The sequence below is a fragment of the Pristis pectinata genome, chromosome 10 (assembly GCF_009764475.1).
Source record: "Pristis pectinata isolate sPriPec2 chromosome 10, sPriPec2.1.pri, whole genome shotgun sequence".
NCBI lineage: Eukaryota > Metazoa > Chordata > Chondrichthyes > Rhinopristiformes > Pristidae > Pristis > Pristis pectinata.
The window spans coordinates 34,994,363-35,017,455 of NC_067414.1; the positions used below are offsets into that span (position 1 = coordinate 34,994,363).

Below are 23,093 nucleotides of genomic sequence, written 5' to 3' on the forward strand. Positions count from 1 at the left end.
AGGCAGCTGGGGCCGTGACAAACCAGCCTCCCCTCCATGGACTCTGTCCATACCTCTCGCTGCCTTGGTGAAGCAGCCAGCATAATCAAAGACCCCACCCACCCAGGTCATTCTCTCTTCTCCTCTCTCCCATCAGGCAGAAGTTACAGGAGTTTGAGGGCACATACCACCAGGCTCAAGGACAGCTTCTATCCCACTGTTATAAGACTATTGAATGGTTCCCCTATACGATGAGATGCGCTCTTGACCTCCCAACCTACCTGGTTTGACCTTGCACATTATTGTCTACCTGCAATGCACTTCCCTGTAGCTGTGACACTTTACTCTGAATTCTGTTATTGCCTTTACCCTGTACTACCTCAATGCACTGTGTAATGAATTGATTTGTACAAACAGTATGCAAAACAAGTTTTTCACTTTACCTTGGTACAAGTGACAATAATAAACCAATACCAATTTCTGTATCTTTGTTGGCCACAGGTGAGGTGCCAGAAGGCTGGAGGATTGTTTATGGTATTCCTTTATTTAAGTAGTACGGCAGGGATTAGCCAGTAACTATAGGCTGGTGAGCCTTATGTCACTGGTAGGAAAATTACTGGAGAAAATCCTGCGGGATAAGATTTATGCACATTTTGTAAGTCAAGGGCTGATCAGAGAGAGTCAGCATAGCTTTGTGTGGGGGAAATCCTGCCTCACTAATTTGATTGAGTTTTTTTGAGGTGGTAATTAAGAAGACTGATGAAGGCAGGGTGGTAGACGTGGTCTTTAGTAAGGCATCTGTGGACTTCAGTAAGACATCTGACAAGATCTAGCATGGTAGGCTGGTCCAGAAGGTTAAGACACATGGGATCCAAGGCAAGCTGGCTAATTGGATCCACAATTGGCTTGGTGACAGGAGCAGTGATGAACACACCTTCATCTCCCATTCTCAGCCAGCAATGGTGCCTTGTATATCAATCACTCTCTTGGTTTTCACCCTAGCACAGACCTTCCCTGTTCTCTCCACCCCACCTCCTTCTCTGCAACTTAAAAGATAAACATTTTCTGATTTTTCCCAGTTCTGATGAAAGGTCATTGAATTATTAACTATTTCAACTCAATGTAACCACACTCAATGAATTGATCTGTATGATCGGTATGCAAGACAAGTTTTTCACTGTAACTCGGTATAAGTGACAATAATAAACCAATACCAATAGATGTCTGACTGTTGAGTACTTCCAGCAATTTTTGTCTTTACTGATAATTCTGATCCCTGCTTTGAAATTTCTCCAAGGTCTTGTACCTTCCTATCTCTAATTTCCTCCAGTCCTTTACTGCTCCAAGATATCTACACTCCTCCAATTGCTCCCTGATTTTCAGCACACACCTGGCTTAGCCATTAAAGTTCCAAGTTCTGGAACTTGCTCAGAATTCTCGTGCACTCCTGACTGAGATTGCTTAGGGTGGAGAGCTGTGGAAAAGATCAAGGATTTACCCATTCTGCAGAATACTCATTGACCCGCTCTTGTAAATTTTGAGGAACCCACCTTAAATCTCGTCCCCAAGTCATACACACCATCCACCTGACTTAGCTAAAAATTGCTGGGTCATATTCATATGGGATCAAAGCAAGGGTCTCATATGAAAGGGGTCTCAATCTAGCATTAAAATATTACTGTGCCAAGAACAGTGTGGAGGAAAAGAGGGATCTTGAGGTCCACGTCCATAGATCCCTCAAGGTTGCCATGCAGGTCGATAGCATTGTTAAGAAGGCGTATGGTGTATTGACCTTCATTAGTCAGGGTATTGAGTTCAAGAGCCGCGAGGTTATGTTGCTGCTCTATAAAACACTGGTTAGACCACACTTGGAGTATTGTGTTCAATTCTGGTCACCTCATTATAGGAAGGATGTGGAAGCTTTGGAGAGGGTGCAAAGGAGATTTACCAGGATGCTGCCTGGATTGGAGAGCATATCTTATGAGGATAGGTTAAGCGAACTAGGGCTTTTCTCTTTGGAGTGAAGGAGGATGAGAGGTGACTTGACAGAGGTGTACAAGATGATAAGAGACATAGATCGAGTGGACAGTCAGAGACTTTTTCCCAGGGCAACAATGCCTAACACAAGGGGGCATAATTTTAAGGTGATTGGACGAAGGTATGGGGGGGGAAGGTGTCAGTTTTTTTTTACACAGAGAGTGGTGGGTGCGTGGAACACACTGCTGGCAGAGGTGGTGGGGGCAGATACATTAGGGACATTTAAGAGACTCTTAGATAGCCATGTAAATGACAGAAAAATGGAGGGCTATGTGGGAGGGAAGGGCCAAATAGATCTTAAAGCAGGACAAAATCGTGGGCCGAAGTGTCTGTACTGTGCTGTAGTGTTCTATGTTCTATGAAGCAAATGATGTGGAAATCACAACATCAAACACAAATCTACAAGGATAAATCATTTAGGAAGAACCAGTTGAATTTCCAAAGCGCATCATAAAATGACCAAAATATGCTCATTATCACATTTCATTCTGGATAAAGTAAATTATATAATGCTGGACAAAAATCAGCATAAATGTAACTGAATTTCTAGGTCATTAACTCCAGATATTCCACAAAAGGAATGGCTAGGGAGGTGATGGTGTTGGAAATCTGGTGGCATAGAGAACTTAAAACTCACTTAAAACTATTGTTTCATGACCTATCCTGCAACACTGGTGAAAGGCAAAAACTGCACCAATGCACAATTAGTCTAAATTAAGAACATTAAAAATATTTTTGCCTAATAAGCAGCTGATAAAACAAAAGCCTGTTCAATCTATTTACATTATTTAAGTCTACTTTATCCATCTCTTGACATTTAAAATAATCAACACTGGAATAATGATAGGTTCAAATCACAACTAGCTTGAATAAATTCACCATCTGCAAATTACCACACAATGGGAGAACCACCTTGGAAACAGATTACTGCATAATCTGCAATGACGTTTGTGGGCAACATTTTAGATCAATCTACAGAAGTTTCCATCATTATCCCACAAAATCTATAGTGGGGAAAACATCTCTTCGTTGCAGAGTTGTTTCATTCCAAGGTGCAAGAGCAGAAAATTTGTTTGCCAGCAATATCCTTGACACATAGTATGAATTTTAGTATTCCTGAGTCACTGCAACAACTTTTACTTATGACTCACCAACTCCTGCTCTTTCCCCTCCCCATGAGTTGGCAGAAGGACCCAATTAACCATCAACAATCATGTGGTACTTCAGCTGACATTGGGTTGACATACAAAAGAGGCACATTTGCAAGTTGTTAATAATTGATTGGCCAATTATCAGCAGCTAATCAAAAGAAGGTCAAGCCTTTTTGTTCCCCAGAGGGGCTGCTGTCTAACTGAAGTACTGTTGGTTGTCTGAGTGTGGGTTTTGGTGAATACCAGGCTTCAGTGATGAGGGTAAGCAATGTAAGGTCCTTATTCTTTATTCCTGTCTATTTTTCCTTCAAAGCTTTTTAGTCATGGTAGGTGAGCTCAGACCCATGTCATGCTCCTCCTGTGCAAGTGGGAACTCAGGGAAGCTGCCAGTGTCTCTGATGACTATGTGCAGGAAGTGAGTCCAGCTGCAGCTCCTGACAAACTGCATGATGGCACTAGAGCTGTGCATGGATTTACTTTGGAGCATCTGTGATGCTGAGAATGTTGTGGATAGCATGTTTAGTGAGTTGGTCACACTATAGATTAAAGGCCTAGGGAATGGGTGACCAACAGGCAGGAAGGTAGTGCAGGAGTCCCCTGTGGTAATCTCCCTCCAAAACAGATATACTGCTTTGGATACAGTTTGGGGAGATGGCTCATCAGGGGAAGGTAGCAGTAGCCAGGATCATGGCACTGTGAGTGGCTCTGCTGTACAGAAGGGTAGGCAAAAGAGTTACAGAGCTATAGTGGTAGGGGATTCCATGGTAAGGGGAATAGATAGGAACTTCTGTGGCTGCCAAATGGGACTCCTGGCTGGTGCCTTGCCTCCCAGGTGCAAGGGTCAGGCATGTCTCAGAGGCTGTAGGGCATTCTGGAAGGGGAGGGTGAACAGCCAGTTGTGGTGCATGTAGGTACCAATGATATAGGAAAAAAAGCGGGATGAGGTCCTATGATCTAGGTGATAGATTTTAAAGTAGGACCTCAAAAGATGGTAATCTCAAGATTACTACCTGTGCCACATGCTAGTAATATGTGGCTTGAGCAGTGGTGCAGGAGGGATGGTTTTTAGATTCCTGGAGCATTGGAACCAGTTCTGGGGAGGTGGGACCAATCCAAACTGGATGGTCTACACCTGGGCTGGACTAGGATCAATGTCTCAAGGGGATTGTTTGCTAGTGCTGTTGGGAGGGTTTCAATACTATGGCGAGGGATGGGAATCCATGCAGAAAGAGGGCAGCAATGCAGAGACCAGAGCAAAAATTGAAGAGAAAACAAAGTGGAGTACAGAAAAGTCAAATGCAAAGGTTACTAGATTCTAAAAGGACAATGAGTGTAAGTGCACTTGATCTGAATGCCTGTAGTATTCAAAATGAGGTCAGTGAACTTGTGGCACAAATCAGTACAAAGGGGTATGATTTAGTGGCCATTACAGAAATGTGGTTGCAGGGTGGAGATGAGTGGGAATTAAATATCCAAGGGTATCAAGTAATATGGAAGGATAGACAGGAGGGTAAGGGAGGTAGGGTAGTGCTCTTAATTAAGAATGAGATCAGGGTGATAGTGAGAGACTATACAAGTTCTGAGGAGCAGAATTGTTGAGTCCATCTAGGTAGACATTAGAAATAGTAAAAGAGGAAAAATAATCACTGGTGGGAGTTGTCTATAGGCCACTGAATAATAACATTAGTGGCACAGGCAATAAACCAAGAAATATTTGATCCATCTAAGAATAGAACTGTAGTTGTCATGGGGGACTGTAACTTCCACATTGGGTGAATCAAATTGGTCGAGGCAGTCTTGAAAAGGACTTTGTAGAATGCGTCAGTATGTTAGTGAACCAACAAGGGAAAATACTATCTTGGATCTGGTCCTATGCAGTGAGACAGGTAAAATTAATGATCTTGTAGTTAGGATCCTCTTGGAACGAAGATCAAGTTATGATTGAATTTCTCATAAATGGAAGGTGCATAGTTAGATCTAAAATGAATGTATTATGCCTAAACAAGGGAGGCTACAACAAGATGAGGGAGGAGTTGTCTAGTGTAGACTGGGAACACAGGCTATATGGTGGGACGGTGGAAGACTTTCAAAGGGATTTTTCAGTGCTCAACAAAAGCATATTCCAGTTAAAAGCAAGGACAGTAAGGGTGAGGAGAACCAGCCTTGGATAACTAAGGAAATAAAAGGCATCAAGCTAAAAGCACATGCATACAAAGCCACCAATAGTAGGGGGAAACTAAGATTGGGAAAACCTTGAAAAGCAATAAAGAACCACTAAGCAAGCAATAAGGGAAGATAGATTATGAAAGTAAACTAGCACAAAATATAAAAACAGTAGAAGTTTATAATTGTATAAAGTGGAAAAGGGTGGCTAAAGTGAATATGGGTCCTTGGAAGGTAAGAGGGAATTAATACTGGGTACTGTGGAAATGGCCAAGGGCTTGAACAACTATTTTGTCAGTCTCCATGGTGGACGACATCTCTAACATGCCAAAGAGATGTGATGGGAGGTGAGGACCTCTATGCAATTGCTGTCACTAGAGGTAGTGATGAGCAAACTGGTGAGCCTAAAGGTAGACAAGTTCTCTGGTCTGGATGGGATGCATCCCAGAGTACTGAAAGAAAAGGCAGAAGTTATAGTAGAGGCATTTGTGATAATTTCCCAAAATTCTCTGGACTCTGAGCAGGTCCCAGCAGATTGGAAGCCAGCAAAGTCACACCACTTTTTATTTTTTAAAAGGGGTGTCAGCAAAATGCAAGTAAACTATAGGCCAGTTAACTTAATGTCTGTAGTTGGGAAAATGCTTGCAGCTATCATTAGAAAGAAAATAGTGAGACATCTGGATAAAAGTGGTTCCATAAGGCAGACACTGCATGGATTCAGGAAGGACAGGTCCTGTTTGACAAACTTACTGGAGTTCTTTGAGGATATAATGAGCACAGTGGATAGAGGGGAACAGGTGGATGTTGTATACTTGGATTTCCAGAAGGTGTTCAATAAGGTGCTGCATAAATGACATCCATAAGATGAGGAAGCTTGGAGTTGGGGGTAATGTATTAGCATAGATAGAGGATCAGTTAATGAATAGAAGGAATAGAGTTGGGAGAAATAAGTGTTTCTGTGGTTGGCAATCAGTGGTGAGCAGGGGTGCCGCAGGGGTCTGTGCTGGGCCCACAACTGTTCACGATGTACATAAACTACTTGGAAGAGGGGACAGTGTAGTGTATCCAAGTTTGCTGATGACAATAAATTGAGTGGAAAAGAAAATTGTGCAGAGATACAGACAAGTGAGTGGGCAAGGGTCTGACAATGGAGTACAATGTTGGATGTGAGGTCATCCACTTTGGAAGAAAAAATAGATCAGATCATTATTTAAATGGTGAAAGTTTGCAGTACACTGTTGTGCAAGTGACTTGGGAGTGCTTGTGCATGAATTGCAAAAATTTGGTTTGCAGGTACAAAACAGGTTTATCAAGGCAGCAAATGGAATGTCGGCCTTCATTGCCAGAGGGATTGAATTTAACAGCATGAAGGTTATGCTGCAACTGCACAGAGTACTAGTGAAGCCACACCTGGAGTTCTGTGTGGAGTTCTGGTCTCCTTACTTGAGATGAGATTTACTGGCTTTGGAGGGGGTGCAGATGAGGTTCACCACACTTATTCTGGAGATGAGGGGGTTAGCCTATGAGTAGAGACTGAGTCACCTGGGACTATACTCTGCTGGAATTCAGAAGAATGAGAGGGGATCTTATAGAAACACCATTATGAAAGGGATAGATAAGATAGAGGCAGGAAGTTGGTAGGTGAGACTAGAATGAGGGGACATTTCCCCCAAATCTTGAGGCTTAGATTTAGAATGGAGACGAGGAGAAACTGCTTTTCCCAGAGTAGTGAATCTGTGGAATTCTCTGCCCAGGGAAGCAGGGGAGGCTACATCACTAAATATTTAAGATGCAGTTGAATAGATTTTTGCATGGTAGGGGAATTAAGGGTTATGGGGAAAGGCAAGAAGGTGGCTCTGAGTCCACAGCCAGATCAGCCATGATCTTATTGAATGGCAGAGCAGGCTCAATGGGCCAGATGGCCTACTCCTGTTTGTATTTCTTGTGTTCTTAATAGTAGTTTCTTTCAAATTAATAAATTGTCAATCCACAGATGAACAGCTATTTCAAAGCTGCAAAATGTGGTTTTGGGGGTGGGTGGTGGGTATGATGTGAGAACTTAGCACACATCAGATTTCAGAACAGTCCATGAGCCCATGAACACATTTTTGTAATTTTGTCTTTGTACTGCTGCAAAACAACAAATTTCACATAAGACAGTGATAATAAACCTTATTGATTCTGATGTACATAATCTCTTCACTTACACCAAAATAATTAATCAATTGGTGTCTATGAAACAAAAGCAGCAACAATAAAGTTTGCCTGGTGCTTGAATGGAAGGGAAAAGTAGAAACAATAACTAAATGAAGGAACAATTTACAGGTTATGGTGAGAATTGTCAGTTTATTTGAGAGGACTACAACTCCCAAATTGAAGTGGCAAGTGAGCAATTGTAAATACTTCACTAGTGTAAAAAATATTTAAAAATAAAGGACAAAGCTAAGAAAAGTGACCTAATACTAGGTTAAAATAGATATTGCTGAGTTTTAATAAGATGATGAGATGGAACAAATTTGAGCAGAAGTTACTTCGTAGATCTCAGAAGGAAACAAAACTGACACAGCTGGGGATGGTGTAGAGAATGGAGCAGAAGTTGAGATTTGAGGAGGATGAAGGTGTTAATACTTAAATAAAAAAGGCTCCAATATAGGTTGGTGAGGAGGGAGGGTTTGTAGGCAAGCAGAAACTGAGTGTGAAGCAGGATTAAAGCAACTACATTTTGAAAGTGGCAATTCAAATAGGATGTTCAGCTAGGGAACAATCAAGTGGACAAAAGGATGGATGAAGACTTTAGTGAGGGAAAAGTAGTAACAGAGGCAAACAATGTTGAGGGACTGGTTTCCAAGACCTAGGGTTAACTTCAAGAACAAAAAAAGTGATTAGATTTTGTATAATGTGATGACTGCCAGGGTGCAGGTAAAGGCACTGCTAAAGGGGCACACTTAATGGTGGGGATGAAATTGGTGCTCTGGTGTTGACAATCTCCTACCTAGTTACCAGCTCTTTATGCCACGGTAACATTTCTCCTACATTGTCAGAAACCCTTCATGATTTTGAATATCTTCACTCACGAGGCATACAGTGGCATGCAAAAGTTTGGGCACCCCTGGTCAAAATTTCTGGTTACTGTGAATAGCTAAGTGGGTAAAAGATGATTTCTAAAAGGCATAAAGTTAAAGATGACACTTTAAGATTTTAAGCAAGATTACTTATTTCCATCTTTTAGTTTCAACATAACAAGGAAAAGGGCCTGGAGCCAAAGTTTGGGCACCCTGCATGGTCAGTACTTAGTAACACCCCCTTTGGCAAGTATCACAGCTTGTAAATGCTTTCTGTAGCCAGCTAAGAGTCCTTCAATTTTTGTTTGGGGATTTTTGCCCATTCTTCCCTGCAAAAGGCTGCTTGTTCTGTGAGATTCTTTGGCCATCTTGCATGCACTGCTCTTTTGAAGTCTATCCACAGACTTTCGATGATGTTTAGGTCGGGGTACTGAGAGCCATGGCAAAACCTTCAGCTTGTGCCTCTTGAGGTAGTCCATTGTGAATTTTGAGGTGTGTTTAGGATTGTTATCCTGTTGTAGAAGCCATCCTCTTTTCATCTTCAGCTGCTTTTTTACAGACAGTGTGATGTTTGCTTCCAGAATTTGCTGGTATTTAATTGGATTCATTCTTGCCTTGACCAGTGAAATGTTCCCTGTGCCACTGGCTGCAACACAAGCCCAAAGCATGATCGATCTACCCCCGTGCTTAACAGTTGGAGAGGTGTTCTTTTCATGAAATTCTGCACCCTTTTTCTCCAAACATACCTTTGCTCATTGCGGCCTAAAAGTTCTATTTTAACTTCATCAGTCCACAGGACTGTTTCCAAAATGCATCAGACTTGTTTAGATATTCCTTTGCAAACTCCTGATGCTGAATTTTGTGGTGAGGACACAGGAAAGTTTGGAGAAAAAAGGGTGCAGAATTTCATGAAAAGAACACCCTTTCCAACTGTTAAGCACGGGGTGGATCGATCATGCTTTGGGCTTGTGTCACAGCCAGTGGCATGGGGAACATTTCACTGGTAGAGGGAAAGAATGAATTCAATTAATACCAGAAAAATTCTGGAAGCAAAACATCACAGTTTGTTTTTTTTTAAAAAAAAGCTGAAGATGAAAAGAGGATGGCTTCTACAACAGGATAACGATGCTAACCACACCTCAAAATCCACAAGTGGACTACCTCGAGACAAGCTGAAGGTTTTGCCATGGCCCTCACAGTCCCCCGACCTAAACATCATCGAAAATCTGTGGATAGACCGCAGAAGAGCAGTGCATGCAAGATGGGTCCAAGAATCTCTCAGAACTAGAAGCCTTTTACAAGGAAGAATGGGTGAAAATCCCCCAAACAAGAATTGAAAGACTTAGCTGGCTACAGAAAGTGTTTACAAGCTGTGATACTTGCCAGATGGGGTGTTACTAAGTACTGACCATGCAGGGTGCCCAAACTTTTGCTTTGGGCCTTTTCCTTTTTTATTTTGAAACTGTAAAAGAATGGAAATATAAAAAAGTAATCTTGCTTAAAGATGACACATTTTGTTAATATTTTAACTTATGCCCTTTGGAAATCCTCTTTTACTCAGCTATTCACAGTAACAAATTTTGACCAGGGTGCCCAAACTTTTGCCATGCCACTGTACGTATTAACAAAAATCATGGGTGGGCAGAAAATCCTTATTCTAAAATGATGGCAAAAATGTTTTTAAGTTTAGGACTTCTGAAATGTGAAACACTTAATCCTGAAAACTTGATTCAGTTTTGAAATATTGCTAAAAACGTCTACATCTCTTGTTCAGGAAGTCCAAAAAAATCTCAATGCTTTTGGCTGGACAACTGGCATTTGCAATAAGTAGTTGACCCGTTTTCAATAACAATAGAAATGGCAACACAGCATTCAATTTCAGCTCAAGTTACAGTCACAGCAGACAGATTATTTTACTTTCTGGTCTCAGTGCTTTAAGTTTTGAAAAGAAAAGGCTTACAATGTCCAAAGCACCACAAAGTCAAAGTACTTTCAGAATGTAGTCACCTTCATAACATCATTAATTGCAGCAGCCAACTTAACCTGCCAAGCTCCCACAAATGTGATGATCGAAAAGCCAAAAGAACTGCAGATGCTGGAAAATGCTCACTGGGTCAGGCAGCAACTTGGAATAGGTTTTCAACATGAAATATTGACTCTTTCTTGAAAACTGATGTTCAGAAGTTTTTGATAATGATTCAGGATAAATGTTAATCATGAAGGCAGGAAAAACTCCCTTGCTCCTCTTTCCATACAAGAATTAGATGGATTCTTCCAATCATCAGAGAGTATGAACTAGGTTTGGCTGAAATAGGTGCACATCCTGGAATGTAAAGCCTCAAACAAATTCCTGAAGCAAGATTTAAAACTGTAACCTTCTGATTCAAAGATGAAGGTATCCCTGACTAAAGACACTGTTGACAGTCTTAACTTGAACCATTCAAAGTGATACTTAGTCAAAGGGAAATTTTTGTAGAGGAGAGATCATTTGGCACCTCACAACACCATTTCCCTGCACTAACCCTATTCCTCCTCACCTTCTGCATCCAACTGCTTCCATCTCCATTTTACTGCCTGGTTGCCCAAGCCTCAGGAATCCAACCTGAAAGTGCAATATCAGACACCTGACTCATTCAAGAAGCTGGTTTGAAATAGCTTGAGGACTGGTTCCAGCTTTCCATGCCAGCTTGTAAAAAAAAAAACAATAACACAGGGCATTGTAACAACTTGGGTCACATTTCACAAATATTCATTTTTAATGCCCCCAACTGCAACCTCTCAATCACCCCACCCTCACTCCAATGCCTGTCTGAAACTTTTCATTAAGATTTAAATGGAGACATGATTTTGTGGGTTCGGTAAAATTTGTTCAAGACACTTGTAATATATTACTTCGAGTAAACAGAATGATGCAGATGGCTTTTATGTGGGCTAAGGGCATGCACTTCATTTGCCAAAGATAGCATCTCACTGGAAGCTTGATGATGGATTGAGGCAATAGTTTATGGAATTTGTATAAACACACATTTCATTTTCAGCTTTCCATTATGCCAAGGTAACCTCAATTTGCCAGATTGAGCAAATACTTCAAGCGCACATGATTTGGGTCATTTTGGGTTCAGTCCACACCAAATCCATTTAAATTTCGTCAACCAGCGAATGTGGTTTGCATTAAAAAACCAAAGCCATTGTGAGTAATACAATTCCTTATTCATCATTTATTGAGAATGATTTCATCTCTGATCCTTGACTGTGCTGGATTTGGTTATAAACAGCTTAGCCATACACCCTATTATAAATGTTGCATTTATTTATACCAAAGAGGTCTTGAAACTCACGGCTCAAAGTAACACTACATCCAGATCAGGTTTATTGTATATAAATATCTTTTCTAAATTGTAGGGTGCATTTCTATAACAGTAATTCTAATCATTACTCTTCTTCATAGAGTTGGAGCCTATTTTACAAGGGATACCTTCAGGTACGCTGCTCATTATATAGTATTGCAAGAAAAAAAAAACACCATTGTAAGTGAATTGATCAGAAATTATTCAAGCACATATATAACTAGGCAATTTTCTACATCAGTATGCCCACGTCTGTGCATCTGTCTGCATGCTCAGGTAACTTCCAGGTTTAATATAATTGCAACAGACCATCTGGAAATTACATCTAAAATAAAGTTATTATAGTCAAAATAAAAAAAGAATAGGAGGTGCATTGATGAATGAGGTTGCAACTTGAGCTTTTCCCACAAGTGGAATAGCATGTGATTATTGAACCCATAAAGATTATGGACAGACAAACATTTAGCACTTTTCAGGGCCTTGGACCAAACCATATTACTTTGCAGCCAATGATACATTTATGAATGTAGGAATTAGATTGAGGAGAAGGATCTAAATATACTGAATCCTTAAGGAATATTTATTTATTAAATATCAAGTTGAGGGAATAGGGCAAAAAGATAATACATTTAGCAATCAATTTGTTCAAGACCTTGTTAAACAGGATGTTTTGATTAAATTAGCAACCTGAAAAGAGTTGCATGCAGGAAAAAGCTCATATGAAAGTGAACCAGAAAACTGAGTTTTAAAAAAAAATGCATAATTTACCTCAGTTGTTTGTAGCAAAGCTTTCAAATTGTTAAAGTAGTTCAAAACTCCAGCCCAAGCAAAAAAAATGTTCCATCTTAGCCATTACTATTGACTGGATCATCTTATGCTATGATATGAACAAAAAATATTAGAACTCCATCTTCTGATTGCTGGATGACATGCAAGTTTAGTGCAAGTGACTGAACAGTTTGCTTGAAACTACACAAAAAAAAATTTTAATGCATGCAGATTTACTCAAGTCAATATTGAAACATTAATGCTGCAATTATTACAAAACACTTCTGGAACAGTAGTAAAATGGACAAAGAATCGCTGTGTGTGTATATGTGTAACTTCATATATTAAAGAGCCAAAAGATATGTTTGAAAAAGAAAAAGCAGTGCTGAAACATGCCAGAATTTTGCCAGCACCTGGCAATCTACATAACTCCTTCACTAGACAGCAAGTTCCAGGTTGAACTGAGGAGTTGTATACACTACTTCCACACCTCAGGGAACACCTAATTGATGGCTTTAAAAGAACAGGACAGACTAGCAGCTCCAGTCGCCCAGAGTACCTGTGCACAAAGCTACAAGAGATCAACTATTTTGTTTATTTTATTTTGCCTCCCAGGGTATCAGTCACAGCCATTTTCAATCACACATGTACCATCCCAAAAGTGTATTGCTTCTGATTCACATTAAAACTAGAAGGTAATACCACCCCACCATTGATCTCATTTCTTTCCAATATAGAAACCACTTAAAGCACTGCATAAATGAGGAGTGTTAAGTCAGGTAAGGATGAATGGTCATACACAATACATTACAACTCAGTTGTAAGACATTGTTTTTTGCAGGGTTCATTTCAAGCTTTATAACTGTGATGAGAAGGGCTAGTTCATCCAATTTTTTTTCTTTGCTTTGAGGATTCCTTAAACATTGTGGAACTATAATTTCCATTCCGGAACTGCGCATTGCCCTCAAACCATGTATAAAACTCTCCTCCTGTAACTATGACACAGGAAATGCTTTTCCAAATAGTTTTTCCCTCGTAAGATGAAGAGACATCAATCCATTTAAAAGAAAGGTAGCTAGAATTACTTCCTTTAATGACCTTTATTTTTTTTGCTATGAAAGCACCAAATGCAAAGACATAAAGACAAGAAACACATTCAGTGTGACTTTGGAAGTCAATAACTAAATCATCAATTGGGCAATCTGCTTTAAATCACCTTTCCAGATGATTCTGCCTCCCTTATGCTGAAGGTGTCAATAACCATCCTCAGCTGGACATTCATTTAATAAGAACTCAATGTTCAGCAGAATATCACAAAAAGCACACACACATACCTTCATGCCACTCTTTTTTTGTAAATGACCAGAACTTTTTTTCTTAGACGTCCTTGAAGGTTACAGAGCTTCCCTGGGAACATCCTGCACAATTTTAGTTATGCAAGTAAAAAAATGTCCAGAAATGCATCCAGTGGACCAGCACTGCCCACCACCACCTGCATACCCAAGCATACACCAGACTCAGAAAATAGCTCAAGTAAGCTGCTTGTTGCTGATAGCTGGACTGGTTATATAAAAATGTAAAATATAGTATTAAATACATATTTTAAACTTATGCTAACTAAAATCAAAGATGGATTCCATTTGCTCTGATAAAATCTCAGACGGCTGCTATGAAATACTTAGTCTGCAAGCCAGACGTGATTGGTGTGTGAATGAGGTTATGTGTCTTTAATCACTGTAAGGCAACTTAAGAATTTGTCGGCTGATCTCCAGATATTTGGCCTGTAGGTCATGTGTATGCTAACTATCTGTTTTCTCAATTCTACAAAGGAAATAAAGATTGCTGACTTTGCAGACTTGAATTAGCCAATCAAATCATTAGGGCAGTAGGACAGGAGTCTGTCACTATCAGGACAGGTTGGAGGGTAGGACCAGAACTAATCACACCTTTCTTCTTGCATTTCTTTTTATGCACCAACAGGACACATTTCAAAAAAAAATTTAAATTTAGAGACTTCCAGTTAAGGGGCTGTTTAATATCATACATTCATAAAGAGGAGCAAAATTTGATCAGAGAGCCACTTGAGCCTTCCTCACTGTTCAATTAAAATCATGTATTATCTGACCTTGGCCTTGGTTCCATTTTTCTGTCCATTTCCCATAACCTTTGGCTCCTCTATGAACCAAAAATCAGTCCCAGTCTTCAATAACTCAGGCCCTACAGTTCTTTGAGTGGCTAGCATAATGCTATTACAGCGCCAGCGGTCCAGGTTCAATTCCGGCCACTGACTGTAAGGAGTTTGTACGTTCTCCCTGTGTCTGCATGGGTTTCCTCCGGGTGCTCCGTTTTCCTCCCACATTCCAAAGACGTATGAGTTAGGAAGTTGTGGGCATGCTATGTTGGCGCCGGAAGTGTGGCGACACTTATGGGCTGCCTCCAGAACACTCTATGCAAAAGATGTACATTGAAACACATTGTGAAATACATGTGACTAATAAATATATCTTATCTTATAATTTGTCTTAAATAAGTAGCACCTTAAAGTTTCTTTGTCCTGTTCCAAGAAGTGAACTAAAATGCACTTTTTATAAAAAGAAAATCTTAACCTTTAAAGATTCTGAAGCATAGTAGGTTGACTTGCACATTTCCTTCTTTAAATATATTAACTGGCTTTTTGACAATTCCTGTCACACTTCTTGCAAAATTGTCAAGGTTTAAGATCAAAGGAGAACTTCCGTCATTGACACGGTGCTTATTATACACAGCCTAAGTAGCTTTTTAGTAGACGTGTTGACTTTGGATGAGCCATCCATTAAGATAATGACATGTTATAGATCGACTTGGCTGCACCAGAAGTCTCCATAATCAAAGACGGAAACTGCATTCACATTATGATGTCTAGCATATCACCTCCAGATAACATGTCAAAAATCTTGCATCAGATAAGGGTACAATAGCACAGTGCTTCGATTACTGGACTATCAACTAGAGGCCTGAATCATTGCTATATCAACACTGGCTTGAATCCCATAACGATGGCAAGAGCATTCAATTCAAACAATTAAATAAATCAATAACAATAACCATGAAACCATCAAATTTATTGCAATGTCTTTCAGGGAAGCAAAATCTGCCTTTCTTACCAGTCCTGGCCTACACGTGACTCAGACCCACCAATGTGATTAAACTATCCACTGCCTCCTCAGTTCAGAGACAATTAGTTATAGACAATAATGCCGGCATTACCAGCAACATCCAACCTTGAAGAAATAAAGCAAAAGCCAGCAACCACATTCTGACAATTGACGAGCTGTATGTGGAATCTAGAATAATGCGATCAATTCATGTTGCTGAATGGCCTCAACACCACAAGCACCTAAAGATCAGACATAAAAGACAGAACTATTTCCACATTTATAAGATAAGATAACGTATTTATTTATTAGTCACACGTACATTGAAAACACACTGTGAAATACATCTTTTACGTAGAGTGTTCTGGGGGCAGCCCACAAGTGTTGCCACACTTCCAGTGCCAACACAGCATGCCCACAACTTCCTAACCTGTATGTCTTTGGAACGTGGGAGGAAACTGGAGCATCCGGAGGAAACCCACACAGTCATGGGGAAAACGTACAAACTCCTTACAGACAGCGGCCAGAATTATACCTGGGTTGCTGGCGTTGTGATAGTGTTATAGTTGTCCTTTTCGAAGTATCACATGGAAAGACAAATTCTGACTATTAACACTAGTTGCACAGTCATGGTTTCCAACAGTGATGTTAAAATGTATGCACTGGATCTGAGAGATAAAAAGGTTACAGACAGATGAATCGAGAGAAGGGACAGAAGTGTAGCAGGGTTCAAGAATTTGGATTTGTACCTACCCATCTGTGACCAGGACTTTTGCTTTTAGATTGGGCTATTCATCTACTCAACATGGCAAAGGTATAACCATTCAAGAACCTTAAAGTTCAAGTGACAGCTAAGCCTTCTGTCAGCCAGCTGCAGAGTACAATATTGCTGAGAGTTCATCAGCTTGTTTTAATACCATGAAATTTACTGTTAACTGGAATGCTATTGCGCATAAACCACTGTTAATGATATTTGTGCTCGTCTATTACAATGAATGTGAGAGAAATATGATAACAAAGGTTATTTGAGCATTGTTCTTTTCTCTTAAATTCTCTTCCTGGTCATAGACACCATTAGCAAAGTATGTAAGGCCCATTCCTGATTTGGAAAGTGTCAGTGTCGGTCAGAAAGTAATGGAGAGGTGCCTTCTTAAATTGTTTTACACTCATTCTAACTATTTGTCTCAAAGAACAGTCTTTAAGCTACCCAAAATTTTGCTTTTGATCAGCTTTCACTGGTTTTCCACAATCTTTGGGACAATAAATTATTGAAACTAGAGAATCAAATGGATGTATAATTTCTAGTTAGCTTTGATGGAGCCTTTCATGTGGATGATGTGTGTAAATAAGTCCTGCCGTAAAATATCTCACATTAATTTGGCAGCTGCAACAATTAAAATGAAATGCCTGCTTATAACACTTTTCATATAGAAAATTCCCCAAGAACCATCATAGAGGGCTAATATGAAAGATCAATGAGCCAAAACAGAAATTAGAAGTGTTTTTATGAGCTTGATCAAAAAGCTGGGGTTTAAGGTCTCAAAAAGAGAAGTGGAGGGGCAGGATGAAATGAAAATTCCAGAGCTTAGGACCCAAGCAGCTGAACATAGAACACTACAGCACAGTACAGGCCCTTCAGCCCACAATGTTGTGCTGACATTTTATCCTGCTCTAAAATCTATCTAACCCTTCCTTCCCACATAGCCCCCCATTTCTCTATCATTCATGTGTCTAAGAGTCTCTTAAATGTCCCTAACGTATCTGCCCCCACAACCTCTGCTGCCAGTGCGTTTCACGCACCCACCACTCTCTGTGTAAAAAAACTTACCCCTGACATCCCCCTTATACCTTCCTCCAATCACCTTAAAATTACATCCCTTCGTGTTAGCCATTGTTGCCCTGGGAAGGAAGACACTGGCAGAATGAACCGCCTTCAAGATAGTGAAGTGTAACCATTGAACCAAAAGCTGAAAATGCTGGAAACATGCAGGTCAGGCAGAAACAGTTGAAGTTTCAGCTCCAGGACTCTTCGTCAGAACCAAGAAAAAATAAGTTAGTTTTCAGTAGCAGAGAAGGTGGGGGAGGGATGGGTAGAATCAAGGGACCATTTTTAATACGGCAAGACCAGAGGCAGTTAAGTAACAGTTAAGATCAGATTAAGCCTCCTTATCTGTGTAATGCATTCCTCATGGAAAGGCTGCGGGATGTACCCAGCAGGCCAGACTATACAAGAAAGAAAGAAAAAACTGAGCCAAAGTGATGATATTTTTCTTTCTTTCTACCACTTGCCTACAACAATCTTGCCAAGTTTGTTGGCTCACTCTGACACAATGAAATTTATTGTTACCTCGAATGATATTGCAGAATTTAAAGCAGCACACAGGTGGGACTGTAATCATCACAAAGACGATCACTTTCAGATCAAAAAGGACCTGAAGCACATTTGAAATGATCTTGTGTCAATCTGCACCATAGATGTGTGTTGAAAAATACTTAAACAGCAGCAAAGGGCCAGCTGCAACCAATTCAAATGGCAATAAAATCATATTTTATTTTTCCCTGAGTTTTTAATTCCTCACTTTCCAAATTAAAAGGCCCTCCTGTTTTTGCACAGATTTTAATTACTTTAATGTGCATCCCTAAACAGAATAAAAATTAATAGTCATTTCAGGATTATAAAATATTAGACAAAACCAGAGAGGAAATAAGACGTGCTGGATCCTGAAGGACAGGCTGATGATAAAATAAAACAAATAATTAAATATGTCTCAATGGGACTGAAAAGTTAATAAACTAGTGCAGTTTGCAACACAGTTTGGAATATCAGATTCACCAGGTTAAATCTTTGCGCGCGCACGCACACACACACACACACACACACACACACACACACACAGTCTGTTCCAATGAACAGGAATCTGTGGGTGAGAAGCAGAGTGATGAGTAAACTTTCCTGCACATTAAACAGATTATTATGGAATGTAATCTGTATGAAAAAACTCCTCCAAGGACTGATTAAATTACAAGAAGACAGTGCAGAAACTAAAAGGTCTCTAAAATCTTCACCCAATTCTGGAAAGTATGCCTGGAAAGCTTCAGGGTAAGTCCCTAAGTAATACAACCAGAGTAATAAATAAGTAAATAAGCAAAATTTATGAGACAAGAATTAAGCCAAATTTAAGAGAGACTGTTCAGGGGAAATAAACCAATGGAGCAATATTGTACACTAATCTCCCATACACTACAGAAGGAAGCATATGCCATATGCAAAATATACAAACCTCTCGGTCACAGCCTGCATAAACTCTTCCACAAGATCATCATATGCTCGACCTCTCATTCTTTTGTGTCTTAATCCAATATACAGTGGATCTTTCAGCAACTCCTACCAAAAGACAGAGCAAAAGTTTTAGTTTCAAATTAAAATATCAATACAAACACACAAGGCCATTTTTTCTGTTAATGAATGTATTCTCTCTTAAAACAGCATCGGCCACTGAACAAATAGTAGGCATTCCTGATAAGGAATTGAGGCATTACTGAAAACTCTTAATTTTCAGAACACAAATCACAAAGATGCTACATGCTTTTCAAAATGAAAATTAAAAAACTTCAGATGCTGGGAATCTGAAATAAAAACAGAAAATACTGAAACACACAGCAGGTCAAGCATCAGATATGGAAAGAGAAATGGAATTAACATTTCAGGTCAGAGATCCTTTATCAGAACTGATGAAGGATCTTTGACCTGCAATGCTCACTCTTTCCATAGATGCAGCCTGACGTGCTGAGTGTTTCCAGCATTTACTGTTTTTTTTCCAAATTCAGCAGCATTTCCCATAGCACTATAAAAAACAACAGTATGTTTCTATGGCCTGGCAGAGATCAAGGCCAGGCCATAGAAACATACCGTTGTTTTTCCTTCATCACTTGCTAGAGTTCCACCTTCAGCACCATAATTCCAAACAAATTCATCTCCAAACTCCTAGACCTACGACCCTGCACCCCCCTCTGCAACAGGATCCTCTAGTTCCTGACCAACAGACCACAATGAGCAACACCACCTCTTCCACAATTACCCTCAACACTGGTGCCCTGCAAGGCTGCATCCTCAGCCCCTTTCTATACTCCCAACACACTTCACGACTGTGTGGCCAAATTCTGCTCCAACTCCATTTATATGTTTGCAGATGACACCATCACAGTGGGCCGGATCTCAAACAATGACAAGACAGAATACAGGAAGAAGATAGAGAGAGTAGTGGTATAGTGTCAAAACAACAACCTTTTCCTCAACGTCAGCAAAACAAAGGAGCTGGTCATTGACTTCAGGAAGTGGGGTGGAGTACACACCCGTCTGTATCAATGGTGCTGAGGCATAGATAGTTGAGAGCTTCAAGTTCCTAGGTGTAAATATCATTGACATTTTGTCTTGGTCCAGCCACATGGACACAACAGCCAAAAAAGCACATCAATGCCCCTACTTCCTCAGGAAGCCAAGGAAATTTGGCATTTCCCCAACAACTCTTACCAATTTTTACAGATGCACCACAGAAAGCATCCTATCCAGATGCATCACGGCGTGGTAATGGCAACAGCTCAGCCCAAGACTGCAAGAAATTGCAAAGAGTTGTGAATGCAGCCCAGTGCATCACACAAACCAACCTCCCCTCCATTGACTCTGCCTGCACTTCCCACTGCCTCGGGAAAGCAGCCAATATAATCAAGGACCCGTCCCACTCAGCCATTCTCTCTCCTCCCCTCTCCTGCTGGACAGGAAATACAAAAGCTTGAAAGCACGTACCACGAGACTTGAGGACAACTTCTATCCTGCTATCAGGCTCTTGAACAGGCCTCCCATATGCTAAAAAATGAACCCTTGAACTCTGGTCTCCCAATCTACCTTGTCATGGCTCTTGTACTTTATTTATTTGCTGTACTGCACTCTCTCTGTAACTGCAACACTATATTCTGCTTTCTGTTTTTCCTTTCACTATCTCGATGTACTTATATATGGCATGATCTGTCTGGTTGGCACACAAAAGCTTTTCACTGCATCTCAGTATATGTGACAATAATAAACCAATAATAACCAATAATAATAATTATCCCTTGGAAGTCAAAATATCTTCAAAGAGATTTTTCTCAATAAATTGAGACATGTTGCATTCCAAACTTAACAAATCAAACAGGCCATTCAGCCTAACAGATCCATGCCCCGCCTACATTGCATAGAACATAGAACTGTAGAGCACAATACGGGCCCTTTAACCCACGATGTTGTGACAACCTCTATCAAACTGTACTGTTCTATGATTCTATGAATCTATTCCTCTCTCTACTTCACCTCCCATAACCCTCTATTTTTCTTTCATCCATGTGCCTATACAGTAGTTTCTTAAATGACCCTATCGTATTGGCCCCTACCACCACCTCCAGCAGTGCATTCCTGGCACCCACCACTCTGTGTAAAAAAAAACCTACCCCTGAACTTTCATCCATGCACCTTAAATGGTTGACCTCTAGTATTGGCCATTGCCACCCTGGGGAAAAGATGCTGGCTGCCCAGTCTGTCTATGCCTCTCATAATCTTATATACCTCTATCAAGTCTCCTCTCATCCTCTGTCACTCCAAAGAGAAAAGCCCTAACTGGCTCAGTCTCTCTTCATTAGACATGCTCTCCAACCCAGGTAGTATCCTTGCAAATCTCCTCTGTGCCCTCTCCAAAGCATACACATCCTTCCTATAATGTGGTGACCAGAACTGAACACAATATTACAAGTGTGGTCTAACCAGGGTCTTATGGAGCTGCAGCATTACCTCTTGGCTCTTGAACTCAATCCCCCAGCTAATGAAGGCCAGCACACCATATGCCTTCCTAACAGCCCTATCCATTTGTGTGGCAACATTGAGGGATCTATGAACTTGGACCCCAAGATCTCTCTGTTCCTCCACACTGCTAAGAATTCTGCCATTCAAGTTTGTTCTTCTAAAGTGTATCACTTCACATTTCTCTAGACTGAACTCCATCTGCCACTTCTCCACCCAGTTCTGCAACCTGTCTAAATCCCGTTGCAACCTACGATAACCTTCTTGACTATCTACTTCACCACCAACCTTCTTGTCATCTGCAAACTTACTAACCAACCCTTCCACTTCCTCATCCAAGTCATTTATAAAAATCACAAAGAGCAGGGATCCCAGAACAGATCCCTGCGGAACACCACTAGTCACCGACCTCCAAGTCGAATACTCCCCTTCTACAAGCCAATTTTCCATGGATCCCATACCTCATGACTTTCTGAATGAGCCTACCATGAGGAACCTTGTCAAACACCTTGCTAAAATCCATATATACCACATCCACTGCACTACCTTCATCAGTTTGTCTCGTCACTTCCTTAAAAAACTCTATTAGGCTCATGAGGCATGAACTGCCCTTCACGAAGCTATGTCAACTATCCCTAATAAGACTATGCTTCTCAAAATGCTCATAAACCCTGTTGCTAAGAATCCTTTTCAATAGTTTGCCCACCACTGATGAAAGACTCACTGGCCTATAATTCCCGGGATTATCCCTTTTACCTTTCTGTAACAAAAGAACAACTTTTGCCATCCTCCAATCCTCCAGTACCACTCCTATGGCCAGGGAGGACTCAAAGATCATCGTTAACGCTCCAGCAATCTCTTCCTCCACTTCCCATTGTTACATGGGGTATATCCTGTCTGACCCTGGGGACTTGTCTATCTTAACGCTTTTTAGCAGCTCCAACACTGCTTCTTTCTTAAGCTCGACATGCTCCACCACATTTGCCTGTTCTACGCTAACCTCACATTCGTCTTAAGTCCCTCTCCCTGGTGAACACTGCAGCAAAATATTTATTTAGGACCTCCCCTATCTCCTTCGCCTTCAGACACATCTATCCCCCTTATCCCTGAGCGGCCCTACCCTCACCCTAGACATCCTCTTGAATGCCTTGGGGTTTTCCTTAAACCTACTTGCCAAGGTCTTCTCATGTCCCCTTCTAGCTCTCCTAAATCCCTCCTTAAGCTCCTTCCTGGCTACCTTATAACTGTCAAGACACCTGTCTGATTTTTGTTTCCTAAACCTTAAACATGCTTCTTTCTTCCTCTTGACTAAACCTTCCACCTCTCTTGTTAACCATGGTTTCTTCACCCTTCCATCCTTTCCTTGTCTCAGTGGGACAAACCTATCTAGAACCCCATGCAAGTGCTCCCTAAACTACCTCCACATTTCTGCAGTGCATTTACCAGAGAACATCTGTTCCCAATTTACGCTCCCAAGTTCTTGCCTAATACCATCGTAATTTGCCCTTCCCCAATTAAATATTTTCCCATAATGTCTGCTCCTATCTTTGTCCATGGCAATGCTAAAGGTCAGGGAGTTGTGGTCACTATCCCCGAAATGCTCGCCCACCGAGAGGTCTTTC

General features: G+C 40.7%; 1 protein-coding gene across 1 annotated transcript in view; it reads right to left on the reverse strand.

Annotated features, from left to right (window-relative positions):
• me1 (malic enzyme 1, NADP(+)-dependent, cytosolic) overlaps positions 1-23,093 on the reverse strand; it is a 241,267-nt gene that overhangs the window by 142,952 nt on the left and 75,222 nt on the right. The window contains exon 5 of the mRNA XM_052024700.1: positions 18,923-19,026. Within this exon, the coding sequence (XP_051880660.1) occupies positions 18,923-19,026 (104 nt within the window). The remainder of the gene's footprint in view (positions 1-18,922; positions 19,027-23,093) is intronic.